This window comes from Apis mellifera, linkage group LG1 (genome assembly GCF_003254395.2).
Source record: "Apis mellifera strain DH4 linkage group LG1, Amel_HAv3.1, whole genome shotgun sequence".
NCBI lineage: Eukaryota > Metazoa > Arthropoda > Insecta > Hymenoptera > Apidae > Apis > Apis mellifera.
In genome coordinates, this window is record NC_037638.1 from 1,424,870 (window position 1) to 1,446,803 (window position 21,934).

The 21,934-nt window shown below is 33.1% G+C and overlaps 1 protein-coding gene and 1 long non-coding RNA gene across 3 annotated transcripts in view; one reads left to right on the forward strand and one right to left on the reverse strand.

Annotated features, from left to right (window-relative positions):
• The first annotated feature begins 808 nt into the window (after positions 1 to 808).
• Positions 809 to 21,934, forward strand: part of LOC100576602 — a 37,699-nt gene continuing 16,573 nt past the window's right edge. The window contains exon 1 of one of the 2 annotated variants that reach the window (XR_003306485.1): positions 809 to 862. This is a non-coding gene — a long non-coding RNA (uncharacterized LOC100576602). The remainder of the gene's footprint in view (positions 863 to 21,934) is intronic. The other variant, XR_003306483.1, reaches the window with a different exon arrangement.
• Positions 6,634 to 13,049, reverse strand: LOC113218530. The gene is made up of 3 exons (XM_026446031.1): positions 12,330 to 13,049; positions 9,135 to 9,256; positions 6,634 to 9,059 (listed from the first exon to the last, which is right to left on the reverse strand). Exons 1-3 carry the CDS (start codon positions 12,660 to 12,662, stop codon positions 8,723 to 8,725), a joined length of 792 nt encoding a protein of 263 aa, XP_026301816.1. The 5' UTR covers positions 12,663 to 13,049; the 3' UTR covers positions 6,634 to 8,722.

Here is a 21,934-nt window from a genome sequence, read left to right on the forward strand (position 1 = left end):
TTTTTATTTAACAACGGTTTGATTCGTTCAAAGAAGACATATTCACGATCGATTGCAATTAACGAATTATCGACTCGAAAAATATTTATAACTCCTTGGAAAATACGATGGAATTTTTTTTTCAAGATTTTCTATTATTGAATTCTATTTTCTTTTTTTTTTTTTTTTATTTAATAACACTTTGATTCGTTTAAAGAAGACACATTCACGATCGATCGCAATTAAACGAATTATCGACTCGAAAAATATTTATAATTCCTTGGAAAATACGATGGATTTTTTTTTCCAAGATTTTCTATTATTAAATTCTGTTTTTTTGTATTACTTTTATAACAATTCGATAGTAATTTTATTTACATCCTGTAGAATATCTTTCCAAATATGAAGATTCTTCGCAAAATTCTTCAAATAAGCGAATACAAATGACATTGAGAACGTTTACTATCACTCAAATATGATAATCAAAATGTGTTAAATAAACACACTTTTTTTTTAAGGATTAAATTTTCTTGGAGAAGATCATGGAATACACAGAAAAATAACAAGTATATCGCGAGTAATTTCCTTCCTCGAACATTTCAGAAACTTAATGCTAGAATTTCGTAGAATTTCGCGTTGCGGGGGAGGATTTTTAGAACGAAAATAGAGGTTGAAGCCTCTTGCTGGCTTCTTCTTTTTTGTACGACACGTGAAGTACATTGTGCAACTTTGTGGGGGAGGAAGAATTTTTAGAATTGTCGGTGGAAGCGTGGGGGGTGGGAGGGGGATGAAAGGAAGGTTTTAAGGGCGAACGGAAGGTTTGGGCGGAGGAGTTGGAGCGGCGAAGAGTACTCGAAGAGGCCAGCACGGCGGACGAGTGAAAGTGAGTGAAACGCTTCTGCGCGCTTTTGTGCGCTTCTTTCTTTTCTTTAATCATTAACTCTTAATCCGTATTATTCTCGTTAAAAAGAAATTAGAAGTTCCAAGCAAGAAAATAAAGTAAACTTTATTTTTTCAATTATTTTTTCGATGGAATTTTCTTCCTTTTGAGAAAATAGTAGAAGATTGAAAAACCAATAAATAAGAAAAATAAATAAACATCATTCAAATCCATATTCGTGATTAAGATTAAAAGAAATAACGCAGTAAATGGGGAAGAAAATAAAGTAAACTTTGTTTATCGAGATTTTTAATTTTTTCAATGGCCGAATTTTCTTCCTTTTGAGAAAATAGCGAGATCGAAAAATAAATAAAAAAAAATTCGTAGAAAATAAACTTTGTTCATCGAGGTTTTCAATTACTTTTTCAATAGAATTTTCTTCCTTTTGAGAAAATAGCGAGATCGAAAAATAAAAAAAAAAAATTCGTATTCGCGATTATGATTAAAAGAAATAACGCAGTGGATGGGCAAGAAAATTTAATTAGCAAAATTAATATAAGTTGGATAATTTTTAACCAATTATTTATTCAATGATCGACTTTTTTAAGAAAATAGCGAGATCGAAAAGAATAAGTATTATATAATATATATATTATATTATTCAATTATTTTTTCAATGGCTGACTCTTTTCCTTTTAAGAAAATAGCGAGATCGAGAAGCGGATAAAAAAAATTATCATTCGAGCAAATCCATATTCGCCATTACGATTAAAAGAAATAGTGTTCTATAAGCATTAGACAGGCAAAAGAATTCAATAATTATAAAGTTATTTGGACAATTTTTATCGTTCGAATCGTAGATTGCACTAAAAATTCGATAAACTATGAGCATCTCGACGAGTAATCCATCTAACTTCATTCGAGACTTTTAACTAGTTCTACCTTTCCAACCGGCCGGATTAGTGGTAAACGTCACGTTAACTGTCACGTTCCCGAGACACGAAAGAATATTCGTACGCGGTGCAAACTTTTACATTCGACGCATTAGATCTACCTTACCGATCTACTCAAATGCAGCGAGATAATAAACACGCCCGAGCTACGTTTCAATAATTAACCGCGTACGTTTTAATTTACAACTCGAACCAATAATATACATATATACACATACATATATATACATATATATACATATATATAATATACATATATATACATATTATTCTCAATCATCCCGTCCGATCTAAAAAATAATTAATGGTATTATTATGCCTCGTAAAACGCGCACGCGTAATTTATTTACTCATACGCGAGATATTCGGTGAAGCAAGTATTTCTGTTTCGCAATAATCGTGAACGACAGTTCCGAATACGCGACTCCGTCGATAACTCCGTTTCGATAACCTCGTTTCAACAATTTTCATCGTTCGAATCGTACGAAAATTGTACTGAAAGTGAATCTCGATAAGTAATCTACCCAAAGTAAACTTTATTCGAGTATTTTCAATTACTTTTCTTCTCTTTCTCTTTCTTTTAAGAAAATAGCGAGATCAAGAAACGATTATGATCTCCAGATAACCTCTCCCTTTTCCTCTTTATTTACATACAACTTCATTATCATTCGTTTCCTTTTATTATCATTTTCATCATCGAGATTAACTTATTCGATACGAAATCCCGAGATGGTTCACAATTTACATTACATTATAATTCGAGATCTTCGATTTAAGACGTTTTCGAGTTATCGTTATCCTCTCGATTTGGCGTGAATCGAAGTTGATAATAATAATAAGAATGATCGGGCGACAGATTCCTCGAGTTCTGAATCCGATTCTTCCACGCGGTTGGTCTGTTGGGGAGTTTAATTCGATGTAAATGTATGTAAGTCGCAAAGGGGTACGCAAGGCGGTGTGTATCGGCGAGCGAGGAGGGGAGGGGAGGGGAGGGGAGGGGAGGCGGAGAATTATTGTGATACTTGGACGGAAGGGAACGGCGGAACGTGACGGTGGAATGGTAATCGGAATTCGAACTTGGAACGAGCGTGTTCTTCATGCGCAACTGGTGTACGGTTGTGTATCTCTTATCGATTTCCAATTTAAAGATTGAAATCCCCGCGAATGCGAGCTTTGTAATTGGATACATATATATATATATTGGTTAACCGGAGAAATGAATATTTTTTTTTTTCTTCGATTCACGTGGAACAAGTGGCTCTTGATATATGTACATATATGCGCGTATCGATTTTCAATTTAGATTCCTGAAACGAGCATTGCAAGATTTATTATTTAGATAAATGAAAATTTTATATATATATAAATTTTATCGATTTCTATCGTCGAGGATTCTCAAATGGAAATTTCGAAGGATTTATTGTTTATAGGAGAATGAAAATTCGGTGCAAGGATCGCCAATAATTTTTTCTGGAAGATTTATTGTTTAGGAAAATGAAAATTTTTAATTTTCAACTCACGAGTTGATTTCTCGATATATTTAATTTAATTAAGATTATAATTCTTGAATTTGAAACATTTATTATACATTTATTAAATGAAAATTAAATGTTCACTTTATTTCGAATATTTAAAAGTAAGAATACTCGAGGTAAATTAATTAAATGAAAATATTTTACATCTCGATATAATAAATACCCGTCGATTCCTCGAGGAAGTTGATACACGCACAAAAGGGTAAAAATGTTTAATCAAAGCGCGATTATCATTGATAAAATAAATCAGAGTTGAGCGAGGATTCTCGGGTTAATTTATTCCCAGACTTCCGCCTCCGCCGTGGAGAGCGCTGCGCGCGTCGCGGTCACGTGTCGCATTAATAATTCATTTCCGCATATCGTGCGTATTTCACGTGTTACGCGAGTAATCGATTAACCTCCTAGGAAACAAATTTCACCGTGTCCCATGATGCCAATAAAACTGAAACGGAAAACGCACGTGCGCCCGTTTAAACTTAACTCTTTAAACCGTCTTAAATTTCGCTTTTTCCACGAACCGAACACGTTCCCATCCACCGAGATGTTATAAGAATTATATTCTCTTCTTTTTCTCTCGTTGTAATTTCTTTCTCGAATGGAAGCTCGATATATAGGAAACGTATAGTTGTAAAAGAGATGAAAGCAGAAGGAAGTGGACAACGTCGTGGTTGTCGACGTTGGCCGAGTAAATTCATTCGCGGACACACCCTGTATATGTACAGGTGGTTGCAGCTACGAAGGCAAGCTACGACAGGAAGTCGTTACTGGATACCGGTAACCGGTAAGGCTAAGTCAAATCGATGCACGCGAGGCGCTTTCGAAACTCGCTCGCTCGCTCCTCCCACCGTGGAAAATAAATAATAATAAGTAGCCGACAGTTATTCGTGGGACGACGCTTGTAAGCTGTTCCACGCTGTTTTATCTACACCCGTTTCGTACTCGTGACCAACCAACGTAATCTTTACCCTTTTCTTTTCGAGAAAAGAAAATTAGTGTTTTAGTGTTTTTCTTTTAGAATTGTGTGTAAAATTGTTATTTAATTTTGAAAGTATATAGGAATAGGAGTATAGGAATTTCTTTTTTTTTTTTTAGAAGTGTAAGTGTAAGAGGATTTTAACAACGAGTTACTTTAAGTTGATACTAGAATTAATCTAGGTGCCAAGTATTTTAGATCGAATTGAAAATTTGAACGATATCACGTATGATTCGATTTTTTCAATTTTTAATTCCTTTTATATCTCGATGAATATTCAGAAATTATGAAAAATCAATTGTGCAAGTACTTTGATCGGATTCTGAATATTTACAGAAATCACTAAAAATCAATTGCGCAACTTTCAATATTATAGTATTGCTAATTTAATATTTCGATTGAAAATTTGAACCGATGTGACGGTTCAATATCGAGTTCAATAACTCGATTTATTTTTAATTCCTTTCATATCTCGATGAATATTCAGAAATCATGAAAAATCAATTGTGCAACTACTTTGATCGGATTCTGAATATTCAGAAGTCATAGAAAATCAACTATTTCGATCGAATTGAAAATTTGAACGATACCACGTATGACTTGATTTATTTTTAATTTCTTTCATACGTCGATATCTGAATATTCTCAGAAATCACTAAAAATCGCTAAAAATTGTGCAACTTTTAATAGCATATTATTGCTAATTTAATACTCGATGGATTCGATTGAAAATTTGAAGGATACCACGTATGACTCGATTTATTTTTAATTCCTTTCATACCTTGATGAATATTCAGAAATCATGAAAAATTAATTATGCAAGTACTTTGATCGGATTCTGAATATTCGCAGAAATCACAGAAAATCAACTATTTCGATCAAATTGAAAATTTGAACGATACCACGTATGACTTGATTTATTTTTAATTCCTTTCATATGTCGATATCTGAATATTCTCAGAAATCACTAAAAATCACTAAAAATTGTGCAACTTTTAATAGCATATTATTGCTAATTTAATACTCGATGAAAATTCGATTGAAAATTTGAACGATATCACGTATGGTTCGATTTATTTTTAATTCCTTTCATATCTCTATGTCTGAATATTCTCAGAAATCACTAAAAATCAATTGTGCAACCATTTTGATTGGTCGATTGAAAATTTGAACGATACCACATATGACTCGATTTATTTCTACTTCCTTTCATACCTCGATGTCTGAATATTCGCATAAATCACGAAAAATCAATTGTGCAACTTTCGATAGTATAGTATTGCTAATTTAATACTCGATGGATTCGATTGAAAATCTGAACGATACCACTCGACTTATTTCTACTTCCTTTCATACCTCGATACTTGAATATTCGCATAAATCACGAAAAATCAATTGTGCAACTTTCGATAGTATATTATTGCTAATTTATTCAATGGATTCGATTGAAAATCTGAACGATACCACGTATGACTCGACTTATTTCTACTTCCTTTTATACTTCGATATCTCAGAATATTCTCAGAAATCACGAAAAATCAATTGTGCAAGCACTTTGATCGGATTCTGAATATTCGCAAAAAATCAACCATTTCGATCGAATTGAAAATTTAAACGATACCACGTATTTCCTTTATTTTTAATTCCTTTCATATCTCGATATGACCTGAATATATATTCTCAGAAATCATTAAAAATCAATGTGCAACTTTCAATAGTATAGTATTGCTAATTTAATACTCAATGGATTCGATTGAAAATTTGAACGATGTATAACTTATTTCTACTTTCTTTCATATCTCGATACCTGAATATTCTCAGAAATCACGAAAAATCAATTGTGCAACCACTTTGATCGAATTGGTCGATCACGTTTACCTTTATTTATTTTTAATTTTATATCTCGATACCTGAATATTCATAGAAATCACTAAAAATCAATTGTGCAACTTTCAATAGTAATACTCGATGGATTTGATTTCGAAAATTTGAACGATACCACGTATAACTCGATTTATTTTTAATTTTATATCTCGATACCTGAATATTCGTAGAAATCACTAAAAATCAATTGTGCATTTTAATCGAATCGATCGATAGAAAATTTGAACGATATATGATTTATTTCAACTTCTGCTTTCATATCTCGATACTCAAATATTCTCAGAAATCACGAAAAATCAATTGTGAAACTTTCAATAATATAGAATTTCCAATTCAATTACTCTATGAATATTTTCAATTATTCCTCTCCAATTATTTTCGATAAAATTACCAATTATGAATATTTTCAATTATTCCTCTCCAATTATTTTCGATAAAATTACCAATTATGAATATTTTCAATTATTCCTTTCGAATTATTTTCGATAAAATTACAATAGTAATTCAAAGGATTACTATTACGATGGACAACAGCGGATTCGAATACGAAACACTTTGTTCGAGATTTCGTTTCGTCGAACGAGATCGGCTTCCAATACACCCCTTAAGAGAGCATTACGCTCTCGTAAATCAGGCTCGATTCGATTCGATTCGGCATAAATCATAATCGCGTCGTCGCCAGACGTCTCTGCCCCGTAGCGAACATCTCCTCCTCATGAGAAAGATCCCTCTTCCCTCTCCCTCTCCCTGCTTTTCGATTCTCTCCATCAGTCTCTCATTTCCAACTCGCCAATTCCGCTATCTTACGCATGGATTAATCCAGAATTTTCAAAATTCGAGAATTTTATCGAGTATTATATATAAAGTGTCCCAAAATTAACGCAAGATTTGAATTTGCCGCCATTTTTGCATCAAATAGTTATTGGCAACCCTGAATAAAGAATAGCTTGACAATTGAGAGTTTAGGGTTATATAAAAATTAGGAGCGTTATACGATACAACAACGTGTCTTCATTATTGAACAATATTTTAAAAATAATGAAAGTTTGGCGGTCGCAAAATAATCCTAAACACATTTTCACCTCGATGGCTTTAATCGCCAAAATTGTTTGGGTTTCGGAGAAGCCATGTATGATTAACGAAAAACAAACGCACCCACAACGTATCATTGTTTAGTGCGGATTTTGAGCAGGAGACATCATCGAATCATTTTTTCGAGAACGAGGCTGGTCAAGCGGCAACTGTTAACGGTGCTCGATATCGCGACACGATAACACGGTTCTTTCTTCAGAAATTGGATGACATCGATGTGGCCAATATACGGTTTCAACAAGCCAATGAAACGATTCGATTATCGCACGAGACATTTCCTGATCGTGTACTTTCTCGTTTCGGTGATCAGAATTAGCCCTCTAGATCGCGCGATTTAACACCATTTGATTTTTTCTTACGGGGTTATTCGAAGTCAAAGGTCTACGTCGACAATCCCATAATCGCATTACAAAAGGAAATTAAACTGCAGAAAGGTGAAAAATTTCAACGAAAGGGTGCATATGTGCCAGCAAATAACCCTATCCTATTTATTTAATTATTCCCTTAAAAAATAAATATTTAAAATCTCTCTTTTATATTCGATTCAAATCTTGCTCTTAATTTTAGAATACCCTTTATCTCGTTCCAAACAATCCTGCAATCGAAATGAGATTAGAATACAATATTAAAAAGATCACTCTTATTATTCCTCAATCCACCTTTCGGACGAATTTTCATGAAAGAATTTAAAGAAAGGAAAAGGAAAGGAGAAAGAACTTGATTCTTCTCTTCTTCTGTTATATTTGATTCGAATCTTGCAAATCTTAATTTTGGGACACCCTTTGTATGTATATATATATATATATAAGTACATATTTGCATTACGAGAGGAAATTAAACGCTGCATTATTGAAATTCAGCCACAATATATACAGAAAAGTCATGAAAAATTTCTACGAAAGATATGTGCCAGCAAATAACCCTATCCTATTTACTTAATTATTCCCTTAAAAAATAAATATCTAAAACCTCTCTTTCATATTCAATTCAAATCCTGCGTTAATTTTGGGACACCCTTTGTATGTATATACATATAAGTATATACATATTTGCGAGAGGAAATTAAACGCTGTATCGACGAAATTATCCACAATTATGCAGAAAAATCATGAAAAATCACGAAAGGTATATGCCAGCAAATAATCCTATCCTATGTACTTAATTATTTCCTTAAAAAATAAATATCTAAAACCTCTCTTTTATATTCAATTCAAACCTTGTTCTTAATTTTAGAACACCTTTTATCTTCACCTTTTTCCAAACAATCCTGCAATCGAAATGAGATTAGAAAATACCCAAGAAATTAGAATACAATATTACAAAGATCGTTCTTATTATTCCTTCTTATTATTCCTCAATCCGCCTTTCGGACGAATTTTCATGAAAGAATTTAAAGGAAAGGAGAAAGTAGAGAGAACTCGATTCTTCACTTCTTCTTCTTCGTTTTACCCTTCTTGGGCTTCTTCTTGGCCAGGGTGGGGTCGATGAGGGGTGGCCTGGGTAGTTTGGGCGGCGGGCTGCCAAGGGCGAGGCGAGGGGCCACGGGGGAGATGGCTGCCACGTCGGCCATCATGTTCCCGGCCGGGCCCCTGTCCAGCAAATCCTCCCTCACCGTGTTCTCGACGGCGGCAGGCGACGAGGATGGCCCGCCGGCGTCCATCCCGCCGCCCATCCTCAACGCCTGGCACCTGAACTCGGGCCCGTTCGGCTCGTTCTTGAACACGAAGCATTTAGGAGCGAGCACGTACGGCGTCACCAGCGCCCTGCGTCCGAGAAAAGGGTGAAAAGTGGGTGAGAAGGGAGAGGGAAGAATTAAGGAGTGGAGAAGTTGTGTATACCTGCCCAAGTTTCGAACCGTGATGTCGATGTCCAGTTGGCCAGCGAAGTTGTTCCCAGGATCCAACAGCTCGAACGGGCCTTTGAACACGTACGGTGTTGGATCTTTCACGATCGCCTTCGCCTTGAAAAATTGGCAAGAGAAGGTTATGTTTTGTGATTATGGTCGGAGGAAAAGTTTGAAGGTTGGATACAATTTTTTTCTCGTAGTTAATGTTAACGTTCTTAGTTAACATGTCGTTCCATAGTTAAATTTTGGAATTTTAATTGAAAAATTTAGATTGATTAATATAATTGATTAAATAATTTAGAAACAGACGCAGCCTCGAAAATTTTGAAGGTTGGATATAATTTTTTGTTGTAGTTTATGTTAAACATTTGATCTTATGATTTCGCGTGGAAATTCTGTAGGGTCTTATTGTCTCATAATTAAATTAATTTTGGAATTTTAATTGAAAAATTTAAATTGATTAATATAATTGATTAAATAATTTAGAAACAGACGCAGCCTCGAAAATTTTGAAGGTTGGATATAATTTTTTGTTGTAGTTTATGTTAAACATTTGATCTTATGATTTCGCGTGGAAATTCTGTAGGGTCTTATTGTCTCATAATTAAATTAATTTTGGAATTTTAATTGAAAAATTTAAATTGATTAATATAATTGATTAAATAATTTAGAGATAGTTAGACGCAGCCTCGAAAATTTTGAAGGTTCGATACAATTTATTTCTTGTAGAGAATATTAATGTTCTTGTCGTTCCATAGTTAAATTTTGGAATTTTAATTAAAAAATTTAAATTGATTAATATAATTGATTAAATAATTTAGAGACAGATGCAGCCTCGAAAATTTTGAATTTAGATACAATTTTTTCTAATAGTTAATGTTAACCATTTGATCTTACGATTATAAATTCTGTAGAATCTTATCGTTCCATAATTAAATTTTAGAATTTTAATTAAAAAATTAAATTAAATTGATTAAATAAATAATTGATTAAATAATTTAGAGAAAGTTAGAAAATTTTAAAGGTTCGATACAATTTTTTCTCGTAATGTTAACCATTTGATCTTATGATTACAAATTCTAGTCTTATCGTACTATTAAATTTTGGAATTTTAAATTAAAAAATTTAAATTGATTGAATAATTTAGAGACAGTTATTATTTCATTAATTCACTCGATTGGATAAAAAAAGTTTATTTATTATGATTATGATTATGATCGATGTTTGGCGGTCGACGTAGCCTCGAAAATTTTAAAGGTTATAATTTTTTCTCGTAATTAATGTTATTGATCTTATGATTTTGTGTAGAAATTCTGTAAGATCTTAATTCAAATTTTAGAATTTTAATTAAAAAATTTAAATTGATTAAATAATTTAGAGACGATTATTATTTCATTAATTCGTTCATTCGATTCTTCGATTAAAAGAGAATTTATTATGCTATCTTTGTACAGTAAAATATAGTGCAGCTATTTAAATTTTACTTCATGGAGCAGATTGATCTAAAATTAAATTCAATAAAGAATGTTTTTGTTTTTGTTCCTTTAAATTGTATAATTTAAATTATAATTATATTTTAAAATATTTACTTTTATTACTAATCTAATCTAATCATTATTCCTATATTTTTTTAATTTCAATATATATCTTTATATTTTATAAATAAAATTTTAAACTTAAATCGTTATTAACAAAATAAACTAAATTATTAAATTCTTTTAAATTAAAGAAAAATATTATATTAATAAGTTCGAATAACATTTAATTTCCAAATTTATATTAATAATTTTAATGCTCATTTTCGAGATATTTAACAATCATTAAATAAACTTTAATCAACCCTGATACAATACGCATAAAACTTTTATATTTTGTATATTTTTATCGAATATTATAAAGTCTATATTATTCTTTCATTCTACGAATTACATCCTCGGTTTATCAGACTAAATCATGAGCAATAGTTTTACTTTTCCCTCTAATCTTTTTAATTACACAATTACTCGTTTCACGCTTTCATTAATTAAATAATTCATCGATGAAAAATTTAATGCTTCATTTATATTATCTCATCTCCATCCTCATCATTGCTTTCTCTATCCAAATTCAATTTCCCATGAATAAAAATAATTTCTTCGTTCAATAACAAAAAACCAACCCCCACCTTCACTCGAACTAAATTTTCATTATTCATATTCCCTGCTCACAAAAACCTCGAAAACTTCAAAAATAATATTTCTATTCAAACTCATCAAAGACCTCGTCCGACGATTCTAATTTCGTATAAAGAAATCTAACTATTCATCTCATAATAGCTCAAGAAAATCTATTTATAAATATACTCTAAATAAATAAATAAATAAATATTCAATATTCTTTTATCTCAAGTTCAAGTTGCCCAAAAAGTCACCTTTAATCATTACATATATTTATATACACATAATTATTATTCTATCATATCAATTATAAAATTGGTCGAGAATTGTTTTGAAGGAATTTTACGAGGAAACAAAAATAAATATAAATATTCTATTCAAACTCATCAAAGACCTCGTCCGACGATTCTATTTAATTTCGTATAAAGAAATCTAGCTATTCATCTCATAAAAGCTCAAGAAAATCTATTTATAAATATACTCTAAATAAATAAATAAATAAATATTCAATATTCTTTTATCTCCGTTCAAGTTGCCCAAAGAGTCACCTTTAATCATTACATATATTTATATACACATAATTATTATTCTATCATATCAATTATAAAATTGATCTAGAATTGTTTTGAAGGAATTTCGCGAAGAAACAAAAATAAATATAAATATTCTATTCAAACTCATCAAAGACCTCGTCCGACGATTCTATTTAATTTCGTATAAAGAAATCTAGCTATTCATAATAGCTTAAGAAAATCTATTTATAAATATACTCTAAAAAAAATCGAGCATAAATAAATAAATAAATAAATATTCAATATTCTTTTATCTCCGTTCAAATTGCCTTTAATCTCCAAAAAGTCACCTTTAATCATTACATATATTTATATACACATAATTATTATTCTATCATATCAATTATAAAATTGATCTAAAATTGTTTTGAAGGAATTTTACGAAGAAACAAAAATAAATATAAATATAATATAAATATAATATAAATATAAATATAATATGGAAAGGAAGTTTCTCACCATGTCGCAGGCGCAACCGCTGAGATGGGTGAAGATGTGGCAAATGGGGTAGGTGTCGTTCACTTTGAAAATACCGATCTTGAGCAACGCTTTCTTCATCTTGTTGACGAGCTCCTCGGTAGGCATTGAGAAGTGTATGGACTGGCCGCATCTGAACCCGTAAACGTAAATCGTCTCATTTTTCAACGAGCGTTCGCGCTCGTTGACCTCGGTCGGTGGGAAATTAATGAACGCAACTTTCACGACCAGCTTCGCCCCGTTCGTGTCTATGTAAACGTCCCTGTTCAGCATCAATTGCTCCACGTAAATGTCTAGAAGGTACAATCCGATCATAATTGAAATTTATCCACATCTTGCGCGAATCGCTTTTCGCTTTTCGCGAAGGTTATCTATAATAATACTTGGGAATTTTCAATTTTTTTGCGCGTGAAGTTGCGCGCGAATTTCCCCTCCCCTCCCCTCCTTTCGCGCGGCAAAGTGGGGGCACGAATTTTGGACGAATCTCGAAATTCTTAAGGTAGGAGAAAGAGGGGGAAAAATGAAATTGGAGAATGGAAAAATGGAGAAATCGTTGTATAAAATGGAATTATTGTGAAGCAATATCGTGGAAAAGAAATTTTAGAATCTCGATTGTCGAAATTCTATGTGAAAATGAAATTCCAATGGCAAACAACAACAAATTTTGGACGAATCTCGAAATCGTCGAAATTCTTAAGATAGGAGAAATAGGGGGGGAAAAATGAAATTGCAATGGAAAATGAAATCGTATAAAATGGAATTATTGTGAAGCAATATCGTAGAAAAGAAATTTTAGATTTAGAATCTCGATTGTCGAAATTCTATGTGAAAATGAAATTCCAATGGCAAACAACAACAAATTTTGGACGAATCTCGAAATCGTCGAAATTCTTAAGATAGGAGAAAGAGGGGGGAAAAATGAAATTGCAATGGAAAATGAAATCGTATAAAATGGAATTATTGTGAAGCAATATCGTAGAAAAGAAATTTTAGATTTAGAATCTCGATTGTTGAAATTCTACGTGAAAATGAAATTCCAATAGCAATTTTGGACGAATCTCGATTTCTCGATTCTCTTCAAAATTCTACGTGAAAATGAAATTCCAATAGCAATTTTAGACGAATCTCGATTCCTCGATTCTCTTTACTATCAAAATTCTATATGAAAATGAAATTCCAATGGCAAACAAATTTTAGATGAATCTCGATTCCTCGATTCCATTTCTTCACTGTCGAAATTCTATGTAAAAATAAAATTTCAATAGCAATTTTAGACGAATCTCGATTCCTCCCTCGATTTCTTTACTATCAAAATTCTACGTAAAAATAAAATTTCAATTGTAAATAAATTTTAGACGAATCTCGATTTCTTGATTCCATTTCTTCATTATTGAAATTCTACGTAAAAATGAAATTCAATAGCAAACAAATTTCAGACGAATCTCAATTCCTCGATTCCATTTCTTCATTGTCAAAATTCCAATAGCAAACAAATTTTAGACGAATTTCGATTCCTCAATTCCATTTCTTCATTGTCAAAATTCCAATAGCAAACAAATTTTAGACGAATCTCGATTCTTCTATTCTCTTCACTCATCAAAATTCTACGTGAAAATGAAATTTCAATAGCAAACAAATTTTAGACGAATCTCAATTCCTCGATTCTATCTCTTCACTAATTCAACTTCAAAATTCTACATAAAAATAAAATTTCAATAGCAATTTTAGACAAATCTCGATTTTTCGATTCTCTTCACTATCAAAATTCTACGTAAAAACAAAATTCCAATGACAAATACAGGCCAATTATAGAGATCTGCGATGAATTTACTACTGAATTATACTTAAATCATCACACAAATGTGAAGCATATGCAAGTGGAAAACAAATTTTAGAATTTTAGAATTTCGATTCCATCTCCTCACCGTCGAAATTCCACTGTAAAGAATGAAATTTTTTGCCAGTGCAAATGCAATGGCAAATGTGGGCCAAGAATCAGAATTTGTAATGAATTAACGCCAGGTCATCGCGAATAAAAAGTGTTCTGCAAGTGCATCATGCAAAAAAACAAATTTTAGAATTTTAAAATTTCGATTCCACTTCCTCACCGTCCACTTCTACTGTAAAAAATTAAACTGCAAATGCAATGGCAAATGGGGGCCAGGAATCGGGATTCGAGACGAATTGCAGCAGCCAGGTTAACCACCTGGTTGAATCTCTTACGCGTGCAGGTAAGTTTGAAAGACGAAAGGGTTTAAGTGTTTGGGTTTAGGAACCGGTTTGAGAAAGCGTGAGCCGGTGATTCGGTGGTCGAGTGATTTACAGTTAGACACGCCGATTGATAGACTCGTTTAGGATAATTGGCCAAACATCGTTAACTATTTATAGTGGAATCGTTTGTTTGCATCGTTACATTGGAATATATATATATCAGTTGCAGTGGATGAAAGATGGCTCTAGAGAGAGAAGAAATCTCGCGGCAATTCTTCGAGAATTCTAATCTTAAAAAGTTTTTCTAGATAAATACACGAATTCTAAAATTTATTCTCATCCTCTGGAATAAATAATAGGAAAATAACACGAAAATAACTCAAGAATCTGCAACCTTTCTTTCGAATATGCTTGAATAAAAGTAGAGCAAAGAAATTGAAAGAACGATTGATTCGTTTCTTAACTCATGTTAACGAAACTTTTAACATTTTTTTTCCACAATATCATTATCGAATAAATATAAAAATCTAAAGAAATTATTAATACTTTGTCAATAAAAAGAATAGCTAATGAAATAGTTAAATATAAAATTCTAAAGAAATCATTAATACTTTGTCAATAAAAAGAATACCTAATGAAATAACTAAATATAAAAGTCTAAAGAAATCATTAATACTTTGTCAATAAAAAGAATACTTAATGAAATATCTAAATATAAAAGTCTAAAGAAATCATTAATACTTTGTCAATAAAAAGAAAAAGAGCTTAGCTAAACTTACAAAGCGACACCAGCCACTTTTGAAACAGCCATTATAAAATAATGTGGGATTTGATAAATCGTCATTTATGGAATATCGAATGAGGCAGAAAATCACTTTTCCAAGCCTCCTCCAAGACTGTTATACCCGTTAAGAAACTGAGTGAAACACTTTGCGTGGCAAAGAGCTAATTATTGTTGTCAACACATTGTGGAGAGCGGTGTCTAACCGTCCATATTTTTTCCCCCTTTAATTCCATGCAATTAGAGTATATATATATATATATATATATATATATATATATATATATATATATATATATATATATATATCGAATTAGTGAATATTTCTCACCATGTTTCTACGTTTCGATGACCGTTCCGTGACAAGGCTTGTTATTTTCTCTTTTTTTTCCAACGAAACTTAACGATCAACCGAATCGAAATCGAAATCGAAGTCGTCGACTGTAATTTCGAAGGGAAGAAAATCGGTTTTCGATGGAAAAACTAATTAGCTATTCTTAATTGCTTGTCATAAATCACGATAAAAAAGATGATCAACAACACGCCGAGGAAATACTGTAATTTCCTTCCCTCGATCGAGGATCGATAAAAAATTATTGATCGAAATTTCGATTTGTGCGGCGTCGATAATTTAATAATTCGAAATTGTAAGTAATCGTGGAATATTTATCGTCGATTTATATATAAAGTATAAAGTTAAAATGGAATAAAAATAATTTCGAACGAAAAAAATTTTTGAAAAGCATTGAAAATTACTTCTATAATTTCCTTCCCTTGATCGAAAATCGATAAAGAATTATTCATTGAAATTTCGATTTGTGTGTCGTCGATAATTTAATAATTCAAAATCGTAAGTAATCGTGGAATATTTATCGTCGATTTATATAAAGTATAAAGTTAAAATGGAATAAAAATAATTTCGAACGAAAAAATTTTTGCAAAGCATTGAAAATTATTTCTATAATTTTCTTTCCTCGATCGAAATTTCGAATTGTGCGCCGTCGATAATTTTCGATCATTCGAAATCGTAAGTAATCGTGAAATATGCATTATCGATTTATATATAAAATATAAAGTTGAAACGGAATAAAAATAATTTCGAACGAAAAAAATTTTTGCAAAGCGTTGAAAATTACTTCTTGCGTACTTAGATGGAAAAAAATTTTGAACGCAACGTAATTTTTGGCAGGAATGCGGAATGCAATTTGATAATACGTAATGGAAACGATTACAGTTAGTTTATGCAAAATCGTTGAATAATTGGCGGAAGGGGTACGCCTATTTTTACCATCGATAATCGCCGGCAGAATTTTCTTGCAAAGTTTATACCTTCTTCTTATTTCCATTAACCAAGATAAGTAATAGCGAAACGTTATTAGAGCGTTATTGGACGATCCATTGATTAAAATAATTTCCTTCCATTTCGCCCCATTCCTTATTGACTAATCATCTTATCGAGATGAATTTTATTATATAATTTTCGAAAGATGGATAGTTTTTTTTTTACATTACTTCCGCATATATTTTTCTTGAAACGAATCGTGTATTTCGTCAAATAGATAAATCAACGTTACATTAAATAATTATTGCACATCGAGATTTAGAACTCGAGAAATCGTATGCGTTTCTTTCGATCGATCTGCAAAAAAAAAATACGACGTACAATTTTTGATAGCAAAAGTTTCTAATTTTTTTTTTTTATCATTTTCAACATTTATTCTTTCGAGTAAAAGATGTTATATCTGGAAGAGGTAAGAACCGTGTCGAGAATAAATATATATTTTACTTTGAAAAAATAATTATAACCTTGAAACACCGTTACTTATCGTTCGAAATAATATTTTATTCTCGCGTTATTACGTACGAAACTGGGAGGATCGTCTGGGCAGGGTTAGTCTGGCAGGGGGGGGGGGCGGTTGGAGGGACGACGTTTATCCTTATATTATTGCGGCGATAAACAACGTTGTTAATTCTCGGCCGCGTTGGCGCGGACGCGAACCCTCTCCCCCGCCGCGTTACCCTCGGTCGATATGATATCTCAATGACGGTTGTTGAATTTGCATTGCATTAGCCACGGTGGTGCCTAGATACCGCGATATCGAACGACGCCACGGCGACGCGCTTGTTACGTTAACAAGAGAAAGTGTTAACGACGGGGGTGAGCGTGTGTTAACGAGAGAATGACGCGGCAACTATACGAGGAAAAATAGTGTGGCAGTAACAATAAACGCCTCTCGTAATTTTGCCTCTCGCGTCGCTCGCTCGTTAAGACTTTTTTTGCCTTTCCTTTTTCTCGCGTCGAGAAACCGGAGAGGCGACGAGGGCGCCTCCTCGCCTTCGCTTCTCGGCAACGTTGCCTCCCCTCGCGCGTTTAATTCACGTTCAATGGATATCGCGGTCAACGCGAACGTTGGAAATTGAGACGAATTTTTTTTTTTCTTTTTTTCCTTTGTCTCTTTTAAACGAGGAGTTTAAAAGAACCGTTTGCCAATAATTAAGGCAGATCTTATCGCGGATCTTTGAAGAGAGATGGTTGAAATCGAGGAGTATGAAGGTTAGGAGTTGGTTATTTCATTTCTTCGAAAAGTAAATTGCACGCGTCGGTCGAAAATTTAACTCATTGTTTTAAATCGTTACTTTTTATCATTATTTTATAAATAAAGCGCGTTCGGTTTTTCGGCAACGCGTTTTCAATTTGAAAGCTTGAAATTATCTCTCGACTCGGGCGTTAATTTTGGAGGGAGGCAATAACGCGATGTTAAAAAGACGATTCTTTTCCCCTCCCTCTCTTCTTCTTTCTTCTTCCCCGTTTTTTAATATCCATTAAATAGCGAACGTTCCCCTTAAAGAGGACTTTTATGTACCTTTATTCCCCCGACTTGATTAAAGATAATGAAAAATTTTGCTCACCGATCCCGCAATAATAGAATGTACTTACGAACGCGCGAAACGCTATAATCATCGTAAATGTTCCCAATTTCGCGTTATCAAAAGCGCGGATTGAAGAAGCGCACTTTTTCACGGCCGCACACACGCGAGATATAATTGTCGGCTATCGATCGCCCGTTTCAAACGATCGGAAACGATCATCACGCGCATCGCATGCGGCTCTCAAATGATCCGTTGCTCGCCTCCACGCTTATTTGCAATAACAAATTTTCGTTAACAACCCGCTCGTCGAAAAAACGGCCTCTTTAAAAAAGAATATATATATATATATATATTAATTCCATATACGTTTATGATTAAAAAAAAAAAAAAAAAAAAGAAGAAATAAAATTTAACTCGCAAGGATATTTCGAGTTAAAGAGAAGAACGTTTACGACGATCCACAGTCGAGAAATCGAATCATGGATGATCTTCGAAAGGGTAAAGAAAAATTCTTCCTTATCCACGATTCCCGAGATTCCGATATCGCTAATGAGCGGCCCGGACCAGTCAGTTTCACCGGCGAACAGCAAACAGAGCAAAATTTTAATCGCCGATTAAATGGGAACACCGTCCAACGCGATCTCTCGCGTCTTCTTTACCTCGAATCTCCTTTACCTCGACGGGAACACGTCGCAGACGGGGGATAAATTGCATCCAACATTGGTTGGAACGTGGGGATCGTTCGGAAAGTTAGTCCTTAGTCACGGCCGCTGTATAATAAGATAAGTTTGCGCAGAAAATCGGCGATAACTGGAAACTTTGCAATCATAATTTTGTTCGAAGGGCGAGATAAAACTTCTCTCTCTCTCTTTTTTCAATTTCTCGCGTCCTCTTCTCACACGTTTCTTCAGTTTCTTTTTCATTATTTTTTGTGCTTCTTTTCCTTCTTACTTCATTATCTATTCCTCCTCTTTTTTCTATTTTCGCCAATTTTAGATCTTTCTTGCTCTCTTCTATCCTCTTATTCTCCAATTTTCTTCCTTTCTTCCTTTCATCGCATCGCACGTTTCGTCGATAACGAACTGGTTAACACGCGTTCGTTACTCGTAGGTGTATTAAAGAGGCGAGGAGGTGATCCTCGACTACCTGCCACCGGCTGGCTCGTAATCATTTCTTTCCGCGCCCCCCCTACGGCTCGGCCAGAGTCATTAGATACGCGATCGGTGACGAGGTGCCTTATCGAATTCCAATGGAACACCGGCTGCACACGGGTCGAGATCATTTGGATAACTAATTGGGCGGTGAGTTACGGTTACGCGGTATCTCACCTGCCTGGACGGCGGTGAGTCACCCGATTCTATCTAGGTGTGCGGCCATCCAGCATCCTAGGTTTTTCGACTTAGGAAATCCGAGTTTTGGATTTTGTCGAGTTATTTTAGTTATTATGGCGAGTTGTGGAGAGGAAGAATGGTTATTATATCGGTGCGAGTTTTTGGATTTAGAATTTTGTTAATTAAGGATTTGAGTTATTTTAAGGTGAAAATATTGGAAATGTGAAAAGTATTTAACGTGGATTTTTGAATTCAAAAATTAGAGTTTTGGATTTTGTTGAGTGGGAATTAGAATTATTTTTTTATGGCGAGTTGTGGAGAGGAAGAATGAATTATATTATAATTATATTATATCGGTGTGAATTTTTGGATTTAGAATTTTATTAATTAAGGATTTGAGTTATTTTAAAGTATTGGAAATATTATGGAAATATTGATCGAGGAAGAATGGTTTTATTATATCAATGTGAGTTTTTGGATTTAGAATTTTGTTAATTAAGGATTTGAGTTATTTTAAGGTGAAAGTATTGGAAATGTGACTATCTAACGTGGATTTTTGGATTCAGAAATCAGAGTTTTGGATTTTGTTGAGTGGGGATTCGAGTTATTTTAGGGTGAGTTGTGGAGAGAAAGAATGGTTATTATATCAGTGTGAGTTTTTGGATTTAGAATTTTATTAATTAAGGATTCGAGTTATTTTAAAGTATTGGAAATATTATGAAAATATTGATCGAGGAAGAATGGTTTTATTATATCAGTTTGAATTTTTGGATATAAAATTTTGTTAATTAAGGATTCGAGTTATTTTAAGGTGAATTGTTGAAAATATTGGAAATGCGGCTATCTAGCGCAGATTTTTGGATTCAGAAATTAGAGTTTTAGATTTTGTTAAATAGGGATTTGAGTCATTTTAAGGTGAGTTGTTGAAAGTATTGGAAATATTATGGAAATATTGATCAAGGAAGAATGGTTTTATTATATGAGTGTGAGTTTTTGGATTTAGAATTTTATTAATTAAGGATTCGAGTTATTTTAAAGTATTGGAAATATTAATCGAGGAAGACTGATTATTATACGAGTGTGAATTTTTGGATTTAAGAAATTCGAATTATTTTATGATGAGATGTGAAAAATATGGAAATATTAAAGAATAGTTTTATTATATCATTATGAAGTTTTAGATTTTATTAAGTAGGGATTCGAGTCATTTTAAGGTGAGTTGTTGAAAGTATTGGAAATGTGGCTATCTAGTCTGGATTTTTAGACTCAGAAATCAGAGTTTTAGATTTTATTAATTAGGGATTCGAATTATTTGGTATAAGATGAATTGTGGAAAATATGGAAATATTGAAAAATGATTTTATTATATAAATAGGGATTTGAGTTATTTTAAGGTGAGTTATGAAAAGTATGGAAATATTGATCGAGGAAGAATACAAATTACAAATATTGAATCGATATAGATTTTTACATTTAGAAATTAGAGAATGGTGAATTATGAAAAATACGGGAATATTAATTGGAAGAAATGATTACAAGTATTATATTAATGTAGAGACTTTTGTATTTAGAAATTATAGATTCGAGTTATTCTATATTAAATCATGAAAAGTATGGAAATATTAATTGGAAAAAAATTACGAATATCGATGTGGATTTTTGCATTTTATTCTACGATGAATTATAAAAAGTATGGAAATATTGGAGAAAAACTATTGTGAATAATAATATCTTTTAAAGAAATTAATTCATGCCCGTTTAATTCAATAAATAAATTCCAAGAATTCACTTTCAAATTTGACCCTCGTCGATTTAGAAAAAGTCCTCGATCGAAGCTACGTAGTACGACCGCGTCCTCATATGAGCGTACCTCGAAAGGAAACCCCGCCGCGACCGTAAAAATATACACGGTGTGTTCCCCAACCGGTGTTCCTTCGTTCTAAAGGGGACGGTCCACCTTAATCTTGGAGGAGGTCTGGCCTGGCGGAACGGCGGAACGGTGGAACAACGGCCGCTCCGTACACGGGTGGGAGGGGGTGGAGGAAGAGGGCAGCATTAGCGTGCTAAGCAGATGCAGATGAAACAAATGGATTCGCTCGGTGACCGTCGTAAATCCACGGTATCGTTGACACGATCCGCACACCCTCGCACGAACCCGTGCTATACGAACTCTCTCTCTCTCTCTTTCTCTCGGCTACGACCTTATGCCTTCCCTTGCCCTTTATCCGCTTCCCCGTATCGTAGGGAGAAACCGTGGCCCGTGCTTCTCCCTCCATCTTTCTCATTTACGCTTTATATACCAACTTATGCACGATACAATCGTTGTTGATCCCGAGGAATAATGGACGGGCGATATCTCGAAGAATTTTCAATTTCTTCCCGATAAGAATCCG

Excerpts from the sequence above, each read along its gene's own strand:
- LOC113218530 (XM_026446031.1), bottom strand. The coding sequence starts at position 12,662 with ATGATCGGATTGTACCTTCTAGACATTTACGTGGAGCAATTGATGCTG. Across the intron at positions 9,257-12,329 it reads GCGGTTGCGCCTGCGACATG|GCGAAGGCGATCGTGAAAGA; the intron begins GTGAGAAACTTC and ends CAATTTTTCAAG. Across the intron at positions 9,060-9,134 it reads ACGGTTCGAAACTTGGGCAG|GGCGCTGGTGACGCCGTACG; the intron begins GTATACACAACT and ends TCTCGGACGCAG.